Below are 19,799 nucleotides of genomic sequence, written 5' to 3' on the forward strand. Positions count from 1 at the left end.
GCGAGAGCTCATCGTAGGGTGGAGTGGAGGTCTATTGTGTTTTCTGATGGAAGCCAATTCTGCCTTGGTGTCAGTAATGACCGTATGTTGGTTAGGAGGAGGCCAGGTGAGAGTCTGCCACCGACCTGGCTGCGGCCTAGACACACTGGACGTATAATTGCAGTTATGGCCTTGCGTGCGATTTCGTATAATAGAACGAGCATTCTCGTGGTTATCCCACGCACCCCGACTTGAAATTTGTGCATCAATCTGGTGATTCGATCTGTTGTGCTGCCGCCGGCCGGTGTGGCCAAGCGGTTAAAGGCGCTACAGTCTGCAACCGCGTGACCGCTACGGTCGCAGGTTCGAATCCTGCCTCGGGCATGGATGTGTGTGATGTCCTTAGGTTAGTTAGCTTTAAGTTCTAGGGGACTGATGACCTTAGAAGTTAAGTCCCATAGTGCTCAGAGCCATTTTTTGTTGTGCTGCCATTCATGAACAGCGTTCCAGGATGTGTTTTTCGAAAGGATAAAACTCTGTCCACATACCGCTGTTGTAAATGAACATGCTCTACACAGCGAGGTTAGTCTTCAACGTGCTCTCGGCCTTCCAAAAATGATTTGTGCTAGCGAAAAATTTGTGCGCTTGATAAGGAATGTTCTCCACAGACCCGTTTTAACTTTTCAGACGCCACACTTGCGGATTCCCCAAGCTGAACATAAAACATGTTGGCATAAGTTTCATTTTCATAACACACAACTTCACTAACGGCGCTCTGAAAAACCACGTGACGGCTGTACAGAGCTGAAACTCAGAACTGAGCACATGGACGGAATGAACGCAAGGGTCTACCCAAGTAGACCAACACAGCGTTGCTAGATAGCTTGCAGTGTTGTAAATCTCATTACTTTCTCACGCATCTCGTGTACAGGGTGATTTTTGCGAAATCGGGACAAACTACAGGAAACGACCACTTGGAGGGATATGGCCGGAGATACGTTCCCAGGGAGGCACACTGACTTGAAAGTAGAGGACAACAATCTTTTACAGTGTAGGTTTCAGTGATTGAAAAGCGCAATCATGCCAGCACCCTAGACAAGTGGGAATATTGTGTCTGTACTGGTGTTACAGCTAAATGCTCTAGAGGGCAGTGATGCTACCCATGACGGAGGCGCGCTCGCATATCGGTACCAAGGGACATCCGCTTCACTGCTGTTGCCGACTCACTCTGGTATCGACGTGTGTCAGGTCAGTGCTGAGGGACGATGCCATTGTATACTCACAAGGAACAGGCCAACAGGCCGACGTGGTCTTCACGTATTGACAGGCAAATGGCAACGTACGTTTGGAATGGGCTTCACGAAGACATTTTGGATGCCAGCCGCCCATTGCCGTTCGCCTATCCGTCTTCAAAGACCACGTCATTCTGTTCCAGGCTGGTATACGGGGCTGTCAGTTCTCAGCACTGCACAACACGATACGACACACGCCCGCACCAGAGTGAGTCGGCAACAGCAGTGAAGCGGATGGTCCCTAGTACCGATGTACTACAGCACCGCCGTAGTGGATAACATAACTGCCCTTTTCAGTATGGGACTAAAACACTAGTACAGACATAACATTCCCACTTTCTTCTTGTGTTCTCATGTTTTTTTTTTTCTATCACTGAAACTTATATTGTTACATCTTCCTTGGAACGCATTTCTGTCCATATGCACAAGGTGAGGTCGAAAAGTATCGGTAATTTTATAATTTCGCGGGTTGTACTGGTCCTATTCGCGCGATTTTGTATTGTTGTGTTGGTAAACATGTCCGAAACATATCTGTACACTGGTAGCCATATTAGATGTTTAATCTGTCGACAGTTGTCAACAAGGTTACGTGTGTTTGCTTCGAATTGGTTTTAAAAATGGATCAAAGAATTTGCATTAAATTTTGCTATAAATCTTGAAAATTGATTGTCATTAGTCTGCTATGAGTAAACCAAGGATATACGAGTGGTACAAGCGTTTCCAATACGATCTTGAAGAAATTGAAGTTGACGAACGTTCTGGACGCCCAGCACATCGTCCGATGAGAGTGGAAAAAAAGAATGAAATGATTATGATTGCTCGCCAAATCACACTCGGAGAAGTTACTGATGATGATGATGATGATGATGATGATGATGACATATCAATTGGAACATGCCGTGAAATCTTTTCGGATGTTTTGGGTATGAAACGTCTGCCAGAAATATTTGTGCCAAAGATGTTGAACTTAGACCAAAAACAGTGGCGAATAGAATTTGCGCAGGAGTAGCTAAATGGTGAATAACGATTCTGAACTACTACGCGTAAGGATAAGTCTGGTGGGCAGTAAAATGTTGGATTTAGTTTGCCTGTCTAATGTTTCTAGTGATGCTGAAGTTATTCATAGATAAAATCAGTCCGTACAGTTGCTGAAACTGCTTCACAATTCCACACTGAGTCTACTCCGGTGGACCTCTTGATACGCGCCATCCTTTCGTGCATTCATTTTTTTGTGATTTGCCCGTAAGTTAAACGACATATTTCTCACAGTCCAGTGGTAGCAGGTACACCAAACCATGAGAAAATTTTCTGTATAAAAATCCTCTTGGATGCCGTGAAAATGTATTGCGAAACTCAACTCACTGTTTAAAGCCGTGAGACAAAAAATGACGTTTCCATGTATATATGGCACTTCTCAATTCCTGTAACAATTTTTAAGGGTTGTAAATTGGACTCAAAAAGCAGTGCAACACATTTTTGCACGTCCATTCCGAATTTGTTGCGGGACATTGTGGAATATTCCCGCTTCAGCTCCTATTGTTACGGCGCTATATGTAGTCTTAAAAATGCCGTCTGTAACGGAAGTGCAGAGAGAGCTGTCATTGAGTTTCTTTTGGCGGAAAACCAGAGCATCGCAGATATGCATAGAATTTTGCAGAATGTCTACGGAGACCTGGCAGTGAACAAAAGCACGGCGAGTCGTTGGCGAGGCGTCTGTTGTCATCGCAACAAGGTCGTGCAAACCTGACCGATCTACTGCGTGCCAGCCAGCCGCACCACAGCGGTGACTCCTGCATTGTTGGAAGGTCCGGATACTCTTATTCGATTTCTATTAAAGATGAAATTCCTCCAGCTGTGCTTAAGATTTCAAATTTATTTGGCTACTAGTTTCGAAGTTGCGTCAACACCATAACACACCATGCATCAAACAGACAATGTGAGACAACAGTATTCTGTGAACTATTGTACAAAATATAATATGAACATATTATATAAAGGATGAATTAATTAAAAGTAGTTACATTTCGTTAATTTTCATTAAGATGCAGTTTACCTTGACATTAGCAATTGATATGGTACAAACAAGTACAAATGAGGTTATATATACACTGTTATTTTCATTACAGATCAATACCAGACATTTGAATAAAATGGGGGTATATATAAGTCTAGGTGACAAACCGTTACTCTTAGAGATAATAATATAGGCATGAAATAGTACTAAAAATGTGTTAAAAGCAGCACCCTAAACTCTTCTTTGTGTGCACAATTTAACTAACAGGAAGGAAAATTTGCATTGCCAGTCAAACACATGTAAAGATATGATTCCATTGTTTATAAATAGTGAAAGGTGGGAAAGGTGGAAAGGAGTTACGTTTGTATAACACTGTATCGTCATCACCATAAAGTAACAAAGTGAAATAGGTTACTTAAACATCATCATTCATAACGATACGAAACACAAGTAAGGAGGAACTGGAAGAATGGTTTGGAATCCAGTTAATATATTTTCCTTCCTGTTAGTTGAATTGTGCACACAAAGAAGGGTTTAGGGTATTATTATTCGCTTTTAACACAGTTTTAGTATTTTTTCATGTCTATATTATTATCGCTAAGAATAACGGTTTGTCACCTAGACTTATATATACGCCCATTTTATTCAAATGTCTGGTGTTGATCTGTAATGGAAATAACCGTGTATATATAACCTCATTTGTACTTGTTTCTACCATATAAATTGCTACAGTCAACGTACATTGCATCTTAATTACAATGAACGAAATGTAACTGCTTTTAATAATTCATCCTTTATATAATATGTTCATAATACATTTATTTTTTACTATAGCTCACAGACTACTGATGTCTCACATCGTTTGTTTTATGTATGGTATGTTATATAGGGCCTAAAGGTGGTGTTAACGCAACGTCGAAACTAGTAGCCAAATAAATGTGAAATCTTAAGTACAGCTGGAGGAGTTTCATCTTTAATAAAAATTATACCAGCTGATGTCTCACCATCATGCAATTTAAATAAGGATGTACGAAGACTCTTATTTGAAGCGATCAGCAGATCAGAATCAAACACCTTTCTTCTCAACCGGACGTCACTGTTGGTTGTGCTGATGCACTCGCCCACCAGTTAGGGTACTCAAAGGTGTGGGCCGCTGGGTTCCTCGCTGCCAAGCAGAAGAACGTAAGGAGCAACGAAGGACCATTTGTGCGGAGTTGCTTGAGCGTTAGACGCTGATCGTGTCGAACTTCATCACAGGCGATGAAACGTGTGTTCATCACTTCGAACCGTAAAGAAACGGCAATCCATGGAATGACACCACACCACCTCTCCTCCGAAGAAAACGTTGAAAGCCACACTCACAACCGGTAAAGTCATGGTGGCGGTCTTCAGGGACTCTGAGCTCGTTATTCTGTGTGATGTCCTCCCTCATGGTGCAACCATCAACTCTGAAGTGTACTGAGCTACCCTGAGGAAATAGAAGAAACGGCTTCAGCTTGTTCGTCGCCACAAAAATGCAAATCAGCTTCTCTTTCTCCATGACAACGCGAGACCTGACACAAGTCTGCGCACCCGAGAGAAGCCACAAAACTTCATTGGACTGTTCTTCCTCTTCCACCCTACAGCCCAGATCTCACAACTTCCGGCTTCCACATGTTTGGCCCAATGAAGGGGACACTCCGCGAGTAGTACGTGGATGATGGGGAGGTTATTGATGGAGCAAGACGTTGGCTCCGACGTTGACCAGTAGAGTGGTACCATGCAGACGTACAGGGTCTCCCCGTACGTTGGCTTAACGCCGCCACATTGGATGGAGATCATGTTGAAAAACACAGATTTTGTGTCGAAAAGTGTGGGGAATTATACGGTGAATTGGAATCCTGAATAAAGCCAACGGGCTTTCAGAAAAATATCTGTTGCATTACTTACTGAATACCCCTCGTAGGTAACGTTTTGATTGTTGTTGTTGTGGTCTTCAGTCCTGAGACTGGTTTGATGCAGCTCTCCATGCTACTCTATCCTGTGCAAGCTTCTTCATTTCCCAGTACCTACTGCAACCTACATCCTTCTGAATCTGCTTAGTGTATTCATCTCTTGGTCTCCCTCTACGATTTTTACCCTCCACGCTGCCCTCCAGTACTAAATTGGTGATCCCTTGATGCCTCAGAACATGTCCTACCAACCGATCCCTTCTTCTGGTCAAGTTGTACCACAAACTTCTCTTCTCCCCAATCCTATTCAATACTTCCTCATTAGTTATGTGATCTACCCATCTAATCTTCAGCATTCTTCTGTAGCACCACATTTCGAAAGCTTCTATTCTCTTCTTGTCCAAACTATTTATCGTCCATGTTTCACTTCCATACATGGCTACGCTCCATACAAATACTTTCAGAAATGACTTCCTGACATTTAAATCTATACTCGATGTTAACAAATTTCTCTTCTTCTGAAACGCTTTCCTTGCCATTGCCAGCCTACATTTGATATCCTCTCTACTTCGACCATCATCAGTTATTTTGCTCCCCAAATAGCAAAACTCCTTTACTACTTTAAGTGTCTCATTTCCTAATCTAATTCCCTCAGCATCACCCGACTTAATTCGACTACATTCCATTATCCTCGTTTTGATTTTGTTGATGTTCATCTTGTACCCCCCTATCAAGACACTGTCCATTCCGTTCAACTGCTCTTCCAAGTCCTTTTCTGCCTCTGACAGAATTATTATGTCATCGGCGAACCTCAAAGTTTTTATTTCTTCTCCATGGATTTTAATACCTACTCCGAATTTTTCTTTTGTTTCCTTCACTGCTTGCTCAATATACAGATTGAATAACATCGGGGAGAGGCTACAACCCTGTCTTACTCCCTTCCCAAGCACTGCTTCTCTTTCATACCGCTCGACTCTTATAACTGCCATCTGGTTTCTGTACAAATTGTAAATAACCTTTCGCTCCCTGTATTTTACCCCTGCCACCTTTAGAATTTGAAAGAGAGTATTCCAGTCAACATTGTCAAAAGCTTTCTCTAAGTCTACAAATGCTAGAAACGTAGGTTTGCCTTTCCTTAATCTTTCTTCTAAGATAAGTCGTAAGGTCAGTATTGCCTCACATGTTTTGATAAGGATGTAAAATAAGTTCACTGATTGGATCGTTTTCAAATCTCTCGCTTGGTGGTACGCAGTCAGTGGAGATAATGAGTTGTGGCCTGTGTGCTTTCCAGGAGTTGCCGCACGTGTAGACTCTGCTGTTGGTTGCACGAGGTGTATCTGTAACGCATACTTTCGTATGCATGGTCCACAACCCTTCGGGTGTGCTGAATAATTCCAGCTGCCGCCGGAATTCATGCAAGAACATATTCTGACTGTACAGGAGTATGATACAAAAATATTTTCGTAAGCCCTCAAGAAAAAGTTGAGATTAGTTAAATCTGGGGAACATGGTGGCCAAGGAGGTGATTCATGTCGACGTATCCATCTTTCACCATACGTTTGGTTGAGATGTTCACGGACGCCAAGTGCAAACGTGCGGGTGCACCGTCATGTTGGAACCACATTTGCTAACGAGGTGACAGTGGTAAATGTTCCGATAACTCGACCAGTACTTCTTGCATGAATGAGAAGAACCAGGGATCCGTTGAACGGTACGTAAGAAGGAATGCGTACTAAGACGACCATCAGTGATACTGAACCGTTGCTGTAATCCGTGTGTGAAATTTGACACGAGCGTTTCTGCCATCCGAAATGTGACTCTGTTTGACAATTCAAAACAGATTCCCAGGTGAAGTGAGCTTCATCCCTGGAAATTCGAGTATGTCGACACAGTGATTTAGAAACCACGTACAGAAATTGTCACTCAGCTGGAAATCTGCTGGTCTTCCAGAACGCGCCAGACGCTTGCGTGGGACACGTCCATGTTATGGACTGTTTTTCGAGTACTGGTGTTCGGGTTCTCTTGTACGTGACGCGAAGGACGTTGTCATCAAAGTCGAGAGGACTGCCCGTCCGTGGAGCACCACTGTCAACCCTCCTAGTGGCGAACGTACCAGTTTCTCGTAGCTATTGTAGTCGGACGAAAATGGTGATTGACTGAGGCGATCCGGAAATCTTTTAATTCTGGACGTTTGTGTGTTAATATCAAACGTCTCATCGCAAAACGTAGAGGTCGGAGGATCCCCCACTGTGTATAAAGGATAGGCAGCGATCTGTGGCAGATCTGATGACAGAGTACAGTGCTGGTGCAGGCACACGTGTTTCGGAGTATACCGTTCAAAGGCCACTGTTGAACATGAAGCTCCACGTCACACACCCCTACATGTTCCTGTGTTGACCCAGCGACATCGTCAGTTACGATTTCAGCGTACACAGCATCACAGAGTTCTCACCGTGGATCAGTAGAACATGTCACCAGTCAAATGAATCGCTTTTATCGTTACACTATGTCGAAGGCTGCGTCCTTACACGCCGTTATCCAGGCGAATGGTTGCACGAAACGTGCACCACGCCACAGGTACAGGCCGGTGGGGGCAGAGTTATGCTATGGAGTACTTTGAGATAAGACTTCCATGGGATCTGTGGTGGCAATCGGAAGACATCATGACAGCAGTGAACTACGAGAACATTATTTCGGACCATCTGCATCGTTCCATGCTTGAAGTCTGCCCTGACAGCGATGACATCTTCCAGCACGATAACTGTCCGTGTTGCAAGATCAGAATCGTGCTACAGTGGTTTTAGGGGCATTATACTGAACTCACATTGGGGTCTTGGCCAACAAATGTGCCCGATCTGCATCCATTGAAGCATATATCGGACGGCAGCTGCGTGTCCGTAAACCATCATGCCGTAATTTGCGGGAATTGTTTGAGCAGTGTGAAGACATCTGGTGCCACGTACTTCTGGAATCCTAACGAGGACTTGTAGAGCCCTTGCTGAACAGAATCTCTGTTGCACTGTGTTTGAAAAGTGGAAGGCCACGCTATTAAACATGTGGTCATAATATTTTGGCTCATCGGTGTATATATCATTCCCACGCATATTTAGCAATTGCGAAGCATTCCTGCGTTTGCTACTAGTAAATAAAGTAATAAACAGCATTTAATTCGAGTGGTATAGGCCTATATACACGAAGTGATCAAAAGTATCCCCCCCAAAACATACGTTTTTCATATTACGTGCATTCTGCTGCCACCTACTGCCAGATAATCCATATCAGCGACCTCACTAGTCATTAGACATCGTGAGAGAGCAGAATGGGGCGCTCCGCGGAACTCACGGACTTCGAAAGTCGTCAGGTGATTGGGTGTCACTTGTGTCATACGTCTGTACGCGAGGTTTCCACACTCCTAAACATCCCTAGGTCGACTGTTTTCGATGTGACAGTGAAGTGGAAACGCGAAGGTTCAGATACAGCAGAAAAGCGTACAGGCCGACCCGTTTGTTGACTGACAGAGACCGCCGACAGTTGCAGAGGGTTGTAATCTGTAATAGGCAGACATCTATCCACACCATCACACAGGAATTCCAAACTGCATTAGGATCCACTGCAAGTACTATGACAGTCAGGCGGGAGGTGAGAAAACTTGGATTTCATGGTCGAACGGCTGCTCATGAGCCACGCATCACGCCGGTAAATGCCAAACAACGTCTCGCTTGGTGTAAGGAGCGTAAACATTGCACGATTGAACAGTGGAAAAACCTTGTGTGGAGTGACGAATCACGGTACGCAAAGTGCCATCCGATGTCAGTGTTTGGGTGTGGCTAATGCCCGGTGAACATCATCTGCCAGCGTGTGTAGTGCCTACAGTAAAATTCGGAGGCGGTGGTGTTATGGTGTGCTCTTGTTTTTCATGGAGCGGGCTTGCTCCCCTTGTTGTTTTTCGTGGTGCTAACGCAGGTCTCCATTGATGTTTTAAGCACCTTCTTGCTCTTGTTTTTCATGGAGCGGGCTTGCTCCCCTTGTTGTTTTTCGTGGTGCTAACGCAGGTCTCCATTGATGTTTTAAGCACCTTCTTGCTTCCCACTGTTTAAGAGCAATTCGGGGACGGCGATTGCGTCTTTCAACACGAACGAGCACCTGTTCATAATGTACGCCTGTGGCGGAGTGGTTACACGACAGTAACATCCCTGTCTTGGACTGGCGTGCACAGAGTCTTCACCTGAATCCTATAGAACACCTTTGGGATGTTTTGGACCGCCGACTTCGTGCCAGGCCTCACCGACCGACATCGATAGCTCTCCTCAGAGCAACACTCCGTGAAGGACCTGCTGCCATTCCCCAACCTGATTGAACGTATGCCTGCGAGAGCATAAGCTGTCATCAGGGCAAAAGGTAGGCCAACACCATATTGAATTCGAGCATTACCGATGGAGAGCGCCGCAATTTGTAAATCATTTTCAGCCAGATGTCCGGATACTTTTGATCACATAGTGTATTTACCTGTGTCACTCAAAGGATTAACAGTTGTAAATAAAATTTGGGACACAATTTAGTGAACCACCCTTGTACATGTAAATTTCGCAGTGATTGTGTAAAGCCAACGCACCGAGTCGCTACACTCATCATCCCTGTAAATGCATCAAATAGAGGCAAAGCAGGCCGCACAGTAGCTGCTTCCACGGGCGGTTCCCGCAGCGCGAACCCGCCGGTGTTTAAACAGTGAGGTCCTCTCGTCGCATCACACGTGCAAGCGTGAAAGATGCCTCGCCGCGCCGTCCGGACAAAAGCCGGTGGCTCCGCGGGCAGCCCGCCTCTAGGATTGCTCCTGCAGCGCCGCGCCGGGGACTGGCGTAAGGAGGTGGCGAAGCCGACGCCGGCGCCGGCGCCGCGGACTGGGGCGCGTCGCGACGCCGCCGCGCCCAAAACAAAGACGCCGGAACCGCATGCTGAAAGTTTCACCAGCAGGCGCGCGCGCCGCTGCGCTAAAGAGCCGCGAGTTAATTACGGAAAGAAAGGGACTAACATTACGGGCGCGCAACGCCCCTCGCGGAACAAGGCGCCGGCTGCATAATTCACCGTCTCATTAGCCAGAAACAAAAACTCCGCCGGAAAGTAGTTGCTCTAAATGGATCGCGGCCGGGGAGAAAGAAGCGGAGGAGGAGGAGAAGGAAAAAAAAACACTCAAAAACATAAAGGAGTAAGGAAAACAAGCAAGGATACAGTTTCTTCCTTTCTTCCCCCTGCCCCGCACAAAACCGTTTTCATTTCTTAAAAGGCTTTTTCAATAATTACCGCAATGACAAAAATGCATGAATTATTGCATCATTCTTCAGAGGAAATGAGGCAGCTGCTTACACGCGCGAGGCCAGTAAATACGGGCGGCCAAGTTTAAAGCAAACTGTTTCCAAAGACTGCCGCTTCTCGCGAATAGGGTGCGGCGCAAACTTTTGTAAGCGAGAAATATATAATACAGGAGCGAGTTTTCTGGAGAGGAGCGCTCCTTGGAACAGCGTTAGCTGCGGCGAGGCGGACACTGCTGCTGGCTGCGACCAAACTTGTCCTCCTCCGGAATTTGTATAATCACCTGTTACGCCGAGTCGGCAGTAATTTGTGGCGGACGCAGGTGTTCTGTTGTTAGGGTGCAGCCCTCCTGTTCTGCGACCGCTACAACTTACACCTCCCCCCTCCTCCTCCACCCCCCACCCACGACGCAGCAACTTGTGTAGAGGGTCCAAACTGCATGGACTCCCAGTGTTCTCCTCGGTGTGTAACAAAGCATGTGACGTATTGGGCATTCAGCGAGTGCAATTACTGACAAACATAAACCTCGCGTACTATGAGTTAACTCGGCTGTTATAACTCGCCACTGTCCTCATTAGTTTCAGAGATTACACTGTCGTACTTACAAGCTTTGGTCCACCTGGGCTTCGCGTGTCCTCACTTCGTCCTCCAAGTATTAGAGCTCGCTCCTCATTCTTCTAGATCTCTTGTGTTTAACTTTTTTCGCCTTTTATAGCAGTGTTCGGTCATTTGTGCCGTTTTTCCTCCTAATTTTCAACCAAATACACTCTTGTGAATTTGGAAGTAGTGTAACAATAACTGCATGTCAATGGGGTAGAAACGGGAGGAAGCAGAACGTTGAGTTTTGCAGACAACATAGTTCTCCTAGCAACGAACGCAAGGAGTTGTACTAAATAGTGGAAGTCATAGAACTAGGAACATAACTGTGAAATGAAAACAATACAAATAAAACGAAGGTAATGGAAATAGCTGTCCTGATAGTCACGTCGATTAAACATCTAGGCGTAATGTTCCAAGCGACATGAAATGGAACAAGCATGTAAGGCCGGTTGCAGGAAAGGCGAATGCTCGACGTTGGTCAACTGTAGCTCATCCATAAGGGAGATAGCGTATAAAATACTTCAGTACTGTTAATATGTTTCGAATCCCCACAGGTTGGATTGAAGGAAGACATCGTAGCAATTCAGAGAGGCGCTGCTAGAACTGTTACCCATAGGCGCGACAACATGCAACGATTCCAGAAATGCTTCATGAACTGAAAGGGTAATCGATGAAGGGAAGGAGACCTTCTGTTTGAAACACTTTTGACAAAGTTTGGATAAATGGAATCTGCGACAGCCTACAGAATTATCCTGCTGGCACCACATAACGTGCATCTCGTGTAAGGGCCACGAAGAAAAGAGAGATCAGTATTCTTACGGTAACATATAGCCAGCCGTTTTTCCCTCGCTTCATTGCAAAGCGAATAGGATAACGAATGACTAACGGTACTATAAGTTACTCTACACCGTCGACCATATTGTGACTTGCGGAGTATAGATGTACTGTAGATGTAGCTGTAGATGTAGACGTAGATTAAATTAAAGGGCAAAGACGATGCTAAATGGGGGTACTTTAGAATTTATAAAAAGCTTTAAATACTTACGAAGCAGAACAGAAAGCGACGCGAAGAGCAGCATAGAAATTAAAAGCCGTGTACCAATGACGTAAAGTGCATTTTGTTGGAAAAGGAGAGTTTTCTTTAGCTATATGGACGAAGACTTGTGAGAAAAACTGATAACGTTTCTTGTATGGATGTCACCATGTTCGGGGCTGAAATGTAGGTAATGAAGTAAATACAGAGAGAAGCACTGGAAGCTTTTGAGATGCGGACATGGCGCGGAATGGAAAAATTAGTTGGATAGATAGGGCGAAAAGTGAGGAGGTACTGAGAAGAGAGGGAGAGCAGAGAGAATTTTTGGGTGTAACCAGATTCAGCAAAGGAAGCTGGGTAGGAGGTTTACGAGGGGCGTTTGAAATGTCCGTGCAAAAATAAAAACTATCTACGTCTTTGGGGTAAACCTTTTTGTTTTTCGACATAGTCTCCTTTTAGACTTATAACCGTTGACCAACGCTGTTCTAATTTGTTGATCCCTTCCGAATAATAGGAATTGTCCAAGTCTGCAAAATAGCTATTAGTTGCTGCAATCACCTCCTCGTTTGAATAAAATCTTTGTCCCGCCAGCGATTTCTTCAGATTGGAGAACAATAGTAGTCCGAGAGAGCCAAGTCTGGAGAATAGGGGGGATGTGAAACGAGTTTCCATTAATTTTGCGACCACAACTGCTGAGGTGTGTGCTGGTGCATTGTCGTGATGGAAAAGGACTTTTTTGCGATCCAATCACCGGCGTTTTTCTTGCTGCTCGGTTTTCAAACATTCCAGTAACGCTGAATAATATGCACCTGTCATAGTTTTACCCTTTTACAGATAGTCGATGAGGATTGTCCCTTGCGAATCCTAAAAGACAGTCGCCATAACCTTTCCGGTCTAAGGAATGGTCTTCGCCTTCTTGGTGCAGATTCTGTCTTGGTAACTCATTGTTTAGATTGTTGTTTGGTCTGAGTATGGTTATGTATCCATATTTCATCCACAGTGACGAAACGATGCTTAAAATCCTGCGGATTCTTCCTGAACAGCTGCAATCAATCCTTGCAACATTTCACACGGTTCCGTTTTTGGTCAAGCGTGAGCAATCGCGGAACCCCTCTTGCGGATAGCTTTCTCATGTCCAAATGTGTATGCAAAATGTTATGTACCCGTTCATTCGAGATGCCCACAGCACTAGCAATCTCACGCACCTTAACTCTTCCGTCATCCATCACCATATCATGGATTTTATCTATGATTTCTGGAGTTGTAACCTCCACAGGGCGTCCAGAACGTTCAGCATCACTTGTGCTCATATGGCCACTCCGATAATTTTGAAACCACTTATAAACTGTTCTAATCGAAGATGCAGAGTCACCGTAATGTTTATCAAGCTTCTCTTTAGTCTCCTGAGGCGTTTTGCCTTTCATAAAGTAATGTTTAATCACCACACGAAATTCTTTTTCGCCCATGTTTTTCGATCACACGACTTCGTTGATTCACACGAATTCCTAACACAAAGAAATAGACCAATATGGCTGAAACTTGGTTTGCGTTCTTTCCAAAGATGCTACTAACTAAAAATGACCTCGATATGCGCCGGTGGTGCCATCTCTCGGACTTTGCACGGACTTTTCAAAAGCCCCTCGTATTACGTAAGGAGGAGGGCTTGTGAATACAGTCCTAAAAGAGTACATGAAAGGAAAGGGGAGATGAGGAAGGAAATATTTCAGAACGTGAATGATGTGCTGGACAGAAACAGTTACAGCACATAAGAATAAAATGTACCTGCTAACGTACACTAGCTGATCAAACGTATCCGGACACACTTATATGTTACGGAATTCACCTCTAGATGTCATGAGAGACGCACGCGCCAGTACAAAAGGAGGCAGTTACTGCAGGATGGGTCGGCCAGGAGAGCTCAGTGACTTTGAATGTGAAATGGTCATTGAATGTCACTTGTTACAAATCCATCAGGTTTGGTTCAACACTTTTAATGCCCCCCCCCCCCCCCCCCCAAGTCGAGTGTTGTGACTGTGTACGTGAAACCATAAATGAACTAAGACCAGGCAGACCTCATGTATTGACAGGCAGGTATCGAGCACTGCGGGGGTGATGGTAAAAATATCATATAAAATCGGTGAAAGGAATCACTCGTGAGTTGTGAAGTGCTGGCAGCAGTCCAGATAACATAATGCTGTGCATAAGGACCTAGAAAGAATAGGTGCAGTGGTTGAGCAGTTCCTCATAAACCACACATTTCTGTAGTCAGCGGTAGAAGTCGCTTTAAGTAGTGTAAAGAGACTCCAGGATCGTGGATTGGAAACGAGTGGTTTGGAGTGTGAATATCCTGTGGCAATCCAGTGAAACGATTTGGGTTTGGCGAATGCGTGGATAACTTTACGTGCCATTATGTATACTTAACGCCAACAGTGAAGAATGGAGGAGGTGGTGTTATGGTAGTGATTTTTGTGGTTGGGGTATGATACCCTTATGGCGCTTAAGGAAAACGTAAATGCAGTATATTAAGAAACGATCGCCAGTCCGTGGTGAAAATGCTCTTTCGTTGACCACGCGATTACTTAGGGTCACTAAAATCGTGTAGATCTTCTCTACGATTTTAACAACTCTTTTCAAATGACAATAAATGGAAATAACCGTAAAAGAACAATGACTTTATTTCAGCCAGTTATCACAAATTGTCATCAGACTATCGATTTCGCTCCATAATGACCATCTTCAGATACGTCAGGAGAAGGGAAATCAAATACATCTGACAGACGATGTACATCTAGCAGACAATAAAGTATACAATAATGTAATTTTATATACAGCGTGCCCCAGGAGCAATGGTCAGTATTCAGGGATGTGGCAGGAATGATCATTCGAAGCCCCCCCCCCCCAAAAAAAAGAATAATCCAGTAAACTTTGGCTCTAAAATCCATACCTCAAGAGCTGTCAGCACTTTGTTCAATAGAAGAGATTTGTTTCACAGTATCAGAGATGAAGAGATGAAGTCGTCCTCATAGTTTTTAAAAACTAAACTCCTCCCGAACAAGCCATGAAGTCCCAAAGGTACCGACCGATCGCCTTGTTATCCTCAGCCCACAGGCGTCACTGGATGCGGATATGGAGGGGCAGGTGGTCAGCACACTCTCCCGGCCGTATGTCAGTTTCCGAGACCGGACATAGTTTTTAAGGTATGCACTTTAGAGCTCATGCTTACTAGATTTTTTTTCGAATGATCATTACTGCTACATACCTGAATATTGATCATTCCTACCGGGATAATCCGTATATAGGAAAGACGAGCTTAAAAAGTGATGAAACATACCCGATTAAAACAGAAGCAGCATTTTATTACCCTGATGTGGTTAAGGTAAAATTGCATCCTTAGCTTGATATCGTCGAACATGTATAATTATAATACTGTGCAGGCCAGATAACAGCGCCAGGAGAGTTGGAATGTGAAAGACACGAAAAGCTCGTTTGTGGTGTAAACTCGTCAGTTATCGTTACTGCACCTGTTTCGCTGCTTGTGGAGTTCAGAGCTTGACTACACTACTTTCTACGTCCACTATCTCTGGAGGTCAACTCTCCACTCCCTTGGCTGGTATCGTTAAATGTAGTAATTAAACTTCTTGGACCTTTGTAAACTCTCTTGGGTGGTTGGTTTCACAATACGAGCCCAATTTATTATTACTAAATTGTATTTATTACGGATTTATACAGTGTGATTCAGTGATGAGGTTACAAACTTTCAGGGATGAGGGGGAAGGGTAAAGCATAAATTTGAGGTGAGGGACCCTGGTTTGAAAACGACCCGCGGAAATCATCAACGAAAATCGTTCTGATACTTCTGACAGTGGAATACTACAAGTACCGGTGCTGTTGTTGCTAAGAGGCAACTTAAAGAGTGCTGGTATGTGCCAAACCAAAAACAAAAATTCGGTAGAAAAATGTTTCTCAGTAACAAAGATGAACAAGTGCTCGTAGGTCAGAAGATATGCATTTCAGTGCCCATGTTTACTTAACTTTTTTATTTTTTTGTCCATACTATCTCCTATGAATGTTCCCTGCGCTGCAACATAACAAGAAGACTGTCTGACATGTGAGTAACCGATTTTGATCAAGTTTTTCAAGGACGATCTTAATTCAAAATAAAGAGACATGTGTGTTGGCTTTTTGCTAGACACTTCCTAGTGTTTGAAAAAATCAAGGTGAAAGTTGATGACAGAAAATCGTATTTCAATGATATGCATAAAAAGATCGTCTAAAAACAAACATTTTTTAAAAAGATTGGGTGCAAAGTTAATAATGTTAAAGTTATGACGTTTTCGTGTTTCCACGCTGAAGCTAGAGTACCCATCAATCTACGCCTGTAGTAGAGCGAGGTCGGCTACCAAACTGCTGATCCGTGTTCGATTCTTGGTGGTAGCTTTTTTAATTTGATTATTTTCGGTTTATCTGATAATATTCTGGTATCGGAAATACCTGTATTTTCCTTTTTTAAGTAAAACATCGGGAAGTGTGATTAATAATCAAATAAGTGTGTATAATGTACTAACAGTTGTTTCCGTCGTGGTACATGACTCGCTACGATAGACCTTTCGTAGATGATGATACTCAACTGACCTGCACCGTGAAAGTGATACCACCGAAATGTGCGTCTCTTTATCAACCGTGTCATATTTGTTTTTTTTTTCCCCGGTAGGTAAAGAATTTCCTCGCACAAGTTAAAAATCATGCAACACCGTAGTACATCAGAGAATTAGAAGATAGGGAGGATGCTATCAAAATTCATGCATTGGTCCATAAACCGGTTGTCAGCGCCTGCCTTTCAAGGTATGCTTTTATATGCTTTGTACGCATCCAAACTGATTTATGATACATCTGTTTTAAACAACATGAATCAGATATGTTTTCAACGAACAACGTACCGGAAAACAGGTCAGTGCGGTGGGATTTTATTCGCGTGTTGCGCTTGGTCCGAGAAACGTTTGTGTTTTGACTATTTCTGTCGTAAGTTTCACCCCACGGATCGCGAGAACGCTCACGAATAGGCGGTGAGTTGGGATTACGCAGTAATACGCTTTGGGTGTATTTTTTACTATGTATCGTGGCAAAAATAACTGTCAATACATTATGTATACCGTACTTACTTGATTAGTAATCACACCTCCCGATGTTTTATTTAAAAAAAAGGCGAAGGAAAGTATTCTGATTATCAGAATATCATGGGATACTGAAACGTTATTAACTTTGGACCCCATATTATATTAATAAAAAAAATTTTAGACGATCTTTCGATGCATAGCATTGAAAATAGCATTTTGCGTCATCAACTTTGACCTCGATTTTTTTAAAAACTAGTTAGTGTGTAGCAAAAAGTCGATACATATGTATCTATATTTTCGGTATAGAACGTCTTTGCAAAATTTGATCAAAATTAGTGACTCACATGTCAGACCCTCCCCTTCTTAGCAACAACAGTACTGGTACGTGTATTCCGCTGTCACAGGTATCAGAACGAATTACGTAGATAAGTTTCGACTAAGTTGTTACCCGACCAGGATTCCCTACCTCAAATTGATACAGTTACCTTCACCATCAGCCCTGAAAGTAGGTATCATCATCACAAAATCACCCTGTACATCACTGTGGCGTCTTTTTATGGTTCCTGTGACTTTCCATGAGTTTTGGATTTCTAAATTGTAAACGCTTTTAAATATTATATTCATGTGTTTAGCTGTTCGGAGGCTGAGGCTGCTGCATACGGTTGCTTCTTCCAACGTACACTCCCACGTTGGCCATCTGTTAAGCCGTCGGCACGCGGACCGTGCATTCGAACATTGGATGTGCCGAGTTTCTGACGTCATAGAGTGTTGGGAAGTCTTTCCGAACAAACAGAGCAGTGTCTAGCATGAGATATTCTGAACGTGCGTTTGAACGTTAACCAGCGCTATGGAAGAACTCCGCTCTCTCTTAAGTACAGAACCGCGAGATGCCATACTGGCTTTCAGTTGACGCCCATATGTATATATGCCGTTTCTAAACTTCAGCTAATAGCGGATCTTTCGAAAATCCGTCGTTAGTTGTATGGGGATCTTTCGAAAATCCGTCGTTAGTTGTATGGTTTATTGTAAGAAAAATGACGGGGAATTTAAAATTGGTGGTTACAGAGTTATTATGAAACGGCATACTGAGAATCCATAAGACATTGCTTCTTGGTTCAGTTTGTTATAGTTAAATGTCAATTAACAACATATCTACGATTAAAGCTTTCAGAAAACGGTAAGACGCAAAGTATTGACGTTTAACGCTGTGGTCGGTGTAGCGCAATGACTAGAGTTGCAGAATTTTAAGGTATCGAGTGTTGTGTTACTGGTTCGCGTCTCTCTGGATCATATATTTTTTTACTGATTTTCGCGTTTTCTAATACGTTGGGATACTTTCTTATTAGTTTATTGAAAGGATGTTCGATAATATTCGATGTTATGTAAATGTAAGTGCGCTCTTCCCGAGGAGTGAGTTTGTTCGATTGGCTTAATCTACAAGACAGCTTCCACTTCTTGCACTTAAGAAATTTTGCACTTTCTTATTTTAAGTTTAGTATTTCGCATGTTGTAAAGATTCTGTTGTTTTATTGGAACAAGTAAGATTGGTCTTAGGATTTTATAGAAAAGTAGGAATGATGAAATAATTTTTATCTTATATGGAGAACCATTGTGAATTTGTATCGAACGATTTGTAATTTACCTTTTATAAGCCGATGTCCGTGTTGACTGGACATGGTACTTTCCTTTTGTCTTGTGACATGCCCACGGATATTGAATTTTTTATTTATGTATACCACAGACAGAACAACATGACTAGCGTATGGACGAGGGAGCAAACGTGTGTTTTAATTGAAGTAACGTAGGAATTTTACGCCAGTCCAGTTTGTAAACAGTGTGATGTGCGAGCCAGATACAGCCGACAACTGCGGCCGGATCGCGATGCTGTCCCGTATACCACATAGAGAACACGTCATACGCACGAGTGGCATCGTTTTTGAGCTCTGAGCAGCATGTTGAACTCGGAACTCTCAGGATTGACGTTCGAAAGCGCTGTCCCGTGCCGACTGCTTTATGCTAGCCACTGGCCCTTGCCGCTACACTGGCGTGCGCGACTTTTTTCAGACTGGTTTGCTTGTGCTGAAGGAGACTAGACTCAGTGGGGAATTTGAACGTGTCATTTCTGACGGAAACGTCGTAGTGTGTTGGTTTCAGAAACGCCGCCATGTTTTGATTGCAGGCGTCCGTGAAGGAGGCGCGGACGCGGCAGCTGGTGTCCGAGATGATGCGCGGCATGGACGTGAAGGTGCGCGCCCACTACAAGGCGGACACGCTGCTCTTGGACACGCTGCCCCACCTGCTACGCATCATCGTTCCCAGGCTCAGGCCGGTGAGTGAGTCAGTTTCTAAAATAACGCTTTTCCAGATTCGGTAGCGCCTATTTCCCAATTGTTATTGGCACGTCGCGGTTTCGGCTGAATTCTGTCATCATCACGTGTCTGTCACATGTCACAATAGGAGCGCAAGATCTGATTTGTAGAAAAAAGATGCTTTCCTGTAAGAAAGCATTGTAATATTTATTGATTTCCA

At 43.7% G+C, this 19,799-nt stretch overlaps 1 protein-coding gene across 2 annotated transcripts in view; it reads left to right on the plus strand.

The window, feature by feature from the left end:
• Positions 1–19,799, plus strand: part of LOC126145121 (chromosome transmission fidelity protein 18 homolog) — a 464,617-nt gene that overhangs the window by 155,020 nt on the left and 289,798 nt on the right. For both annotated transcript variants that reach the window (XM_049915535.1, XM_049915534.1), the window contains exon 16: positions 19,450–19,599. In XM_049915535.1, coding sequence (XP_049771492.1) covers positions 19,450–19,599 — 150 coding nt within the window. The remainder of the gene's footprint in view (positions 1–19,449; positions 19,600–19,799) is intronic.

Source organism: Schistocerca cancellata, chromosome 2 (genome assembly GCF_023864275.1).
Source record: "Schistocerca cancellata isolate TAMUIC-IGC-003103 chromosome 2, iqSchCanc2.1, whole genome shotgun sequence".
Taxonomy (NCBI): domain Eukaryota; kingdom Metazoa; phylum Arthropoda; class Insecta; order Orthoptera; family Acrididae; genus Schistocerca; species Schistocerca cancellata.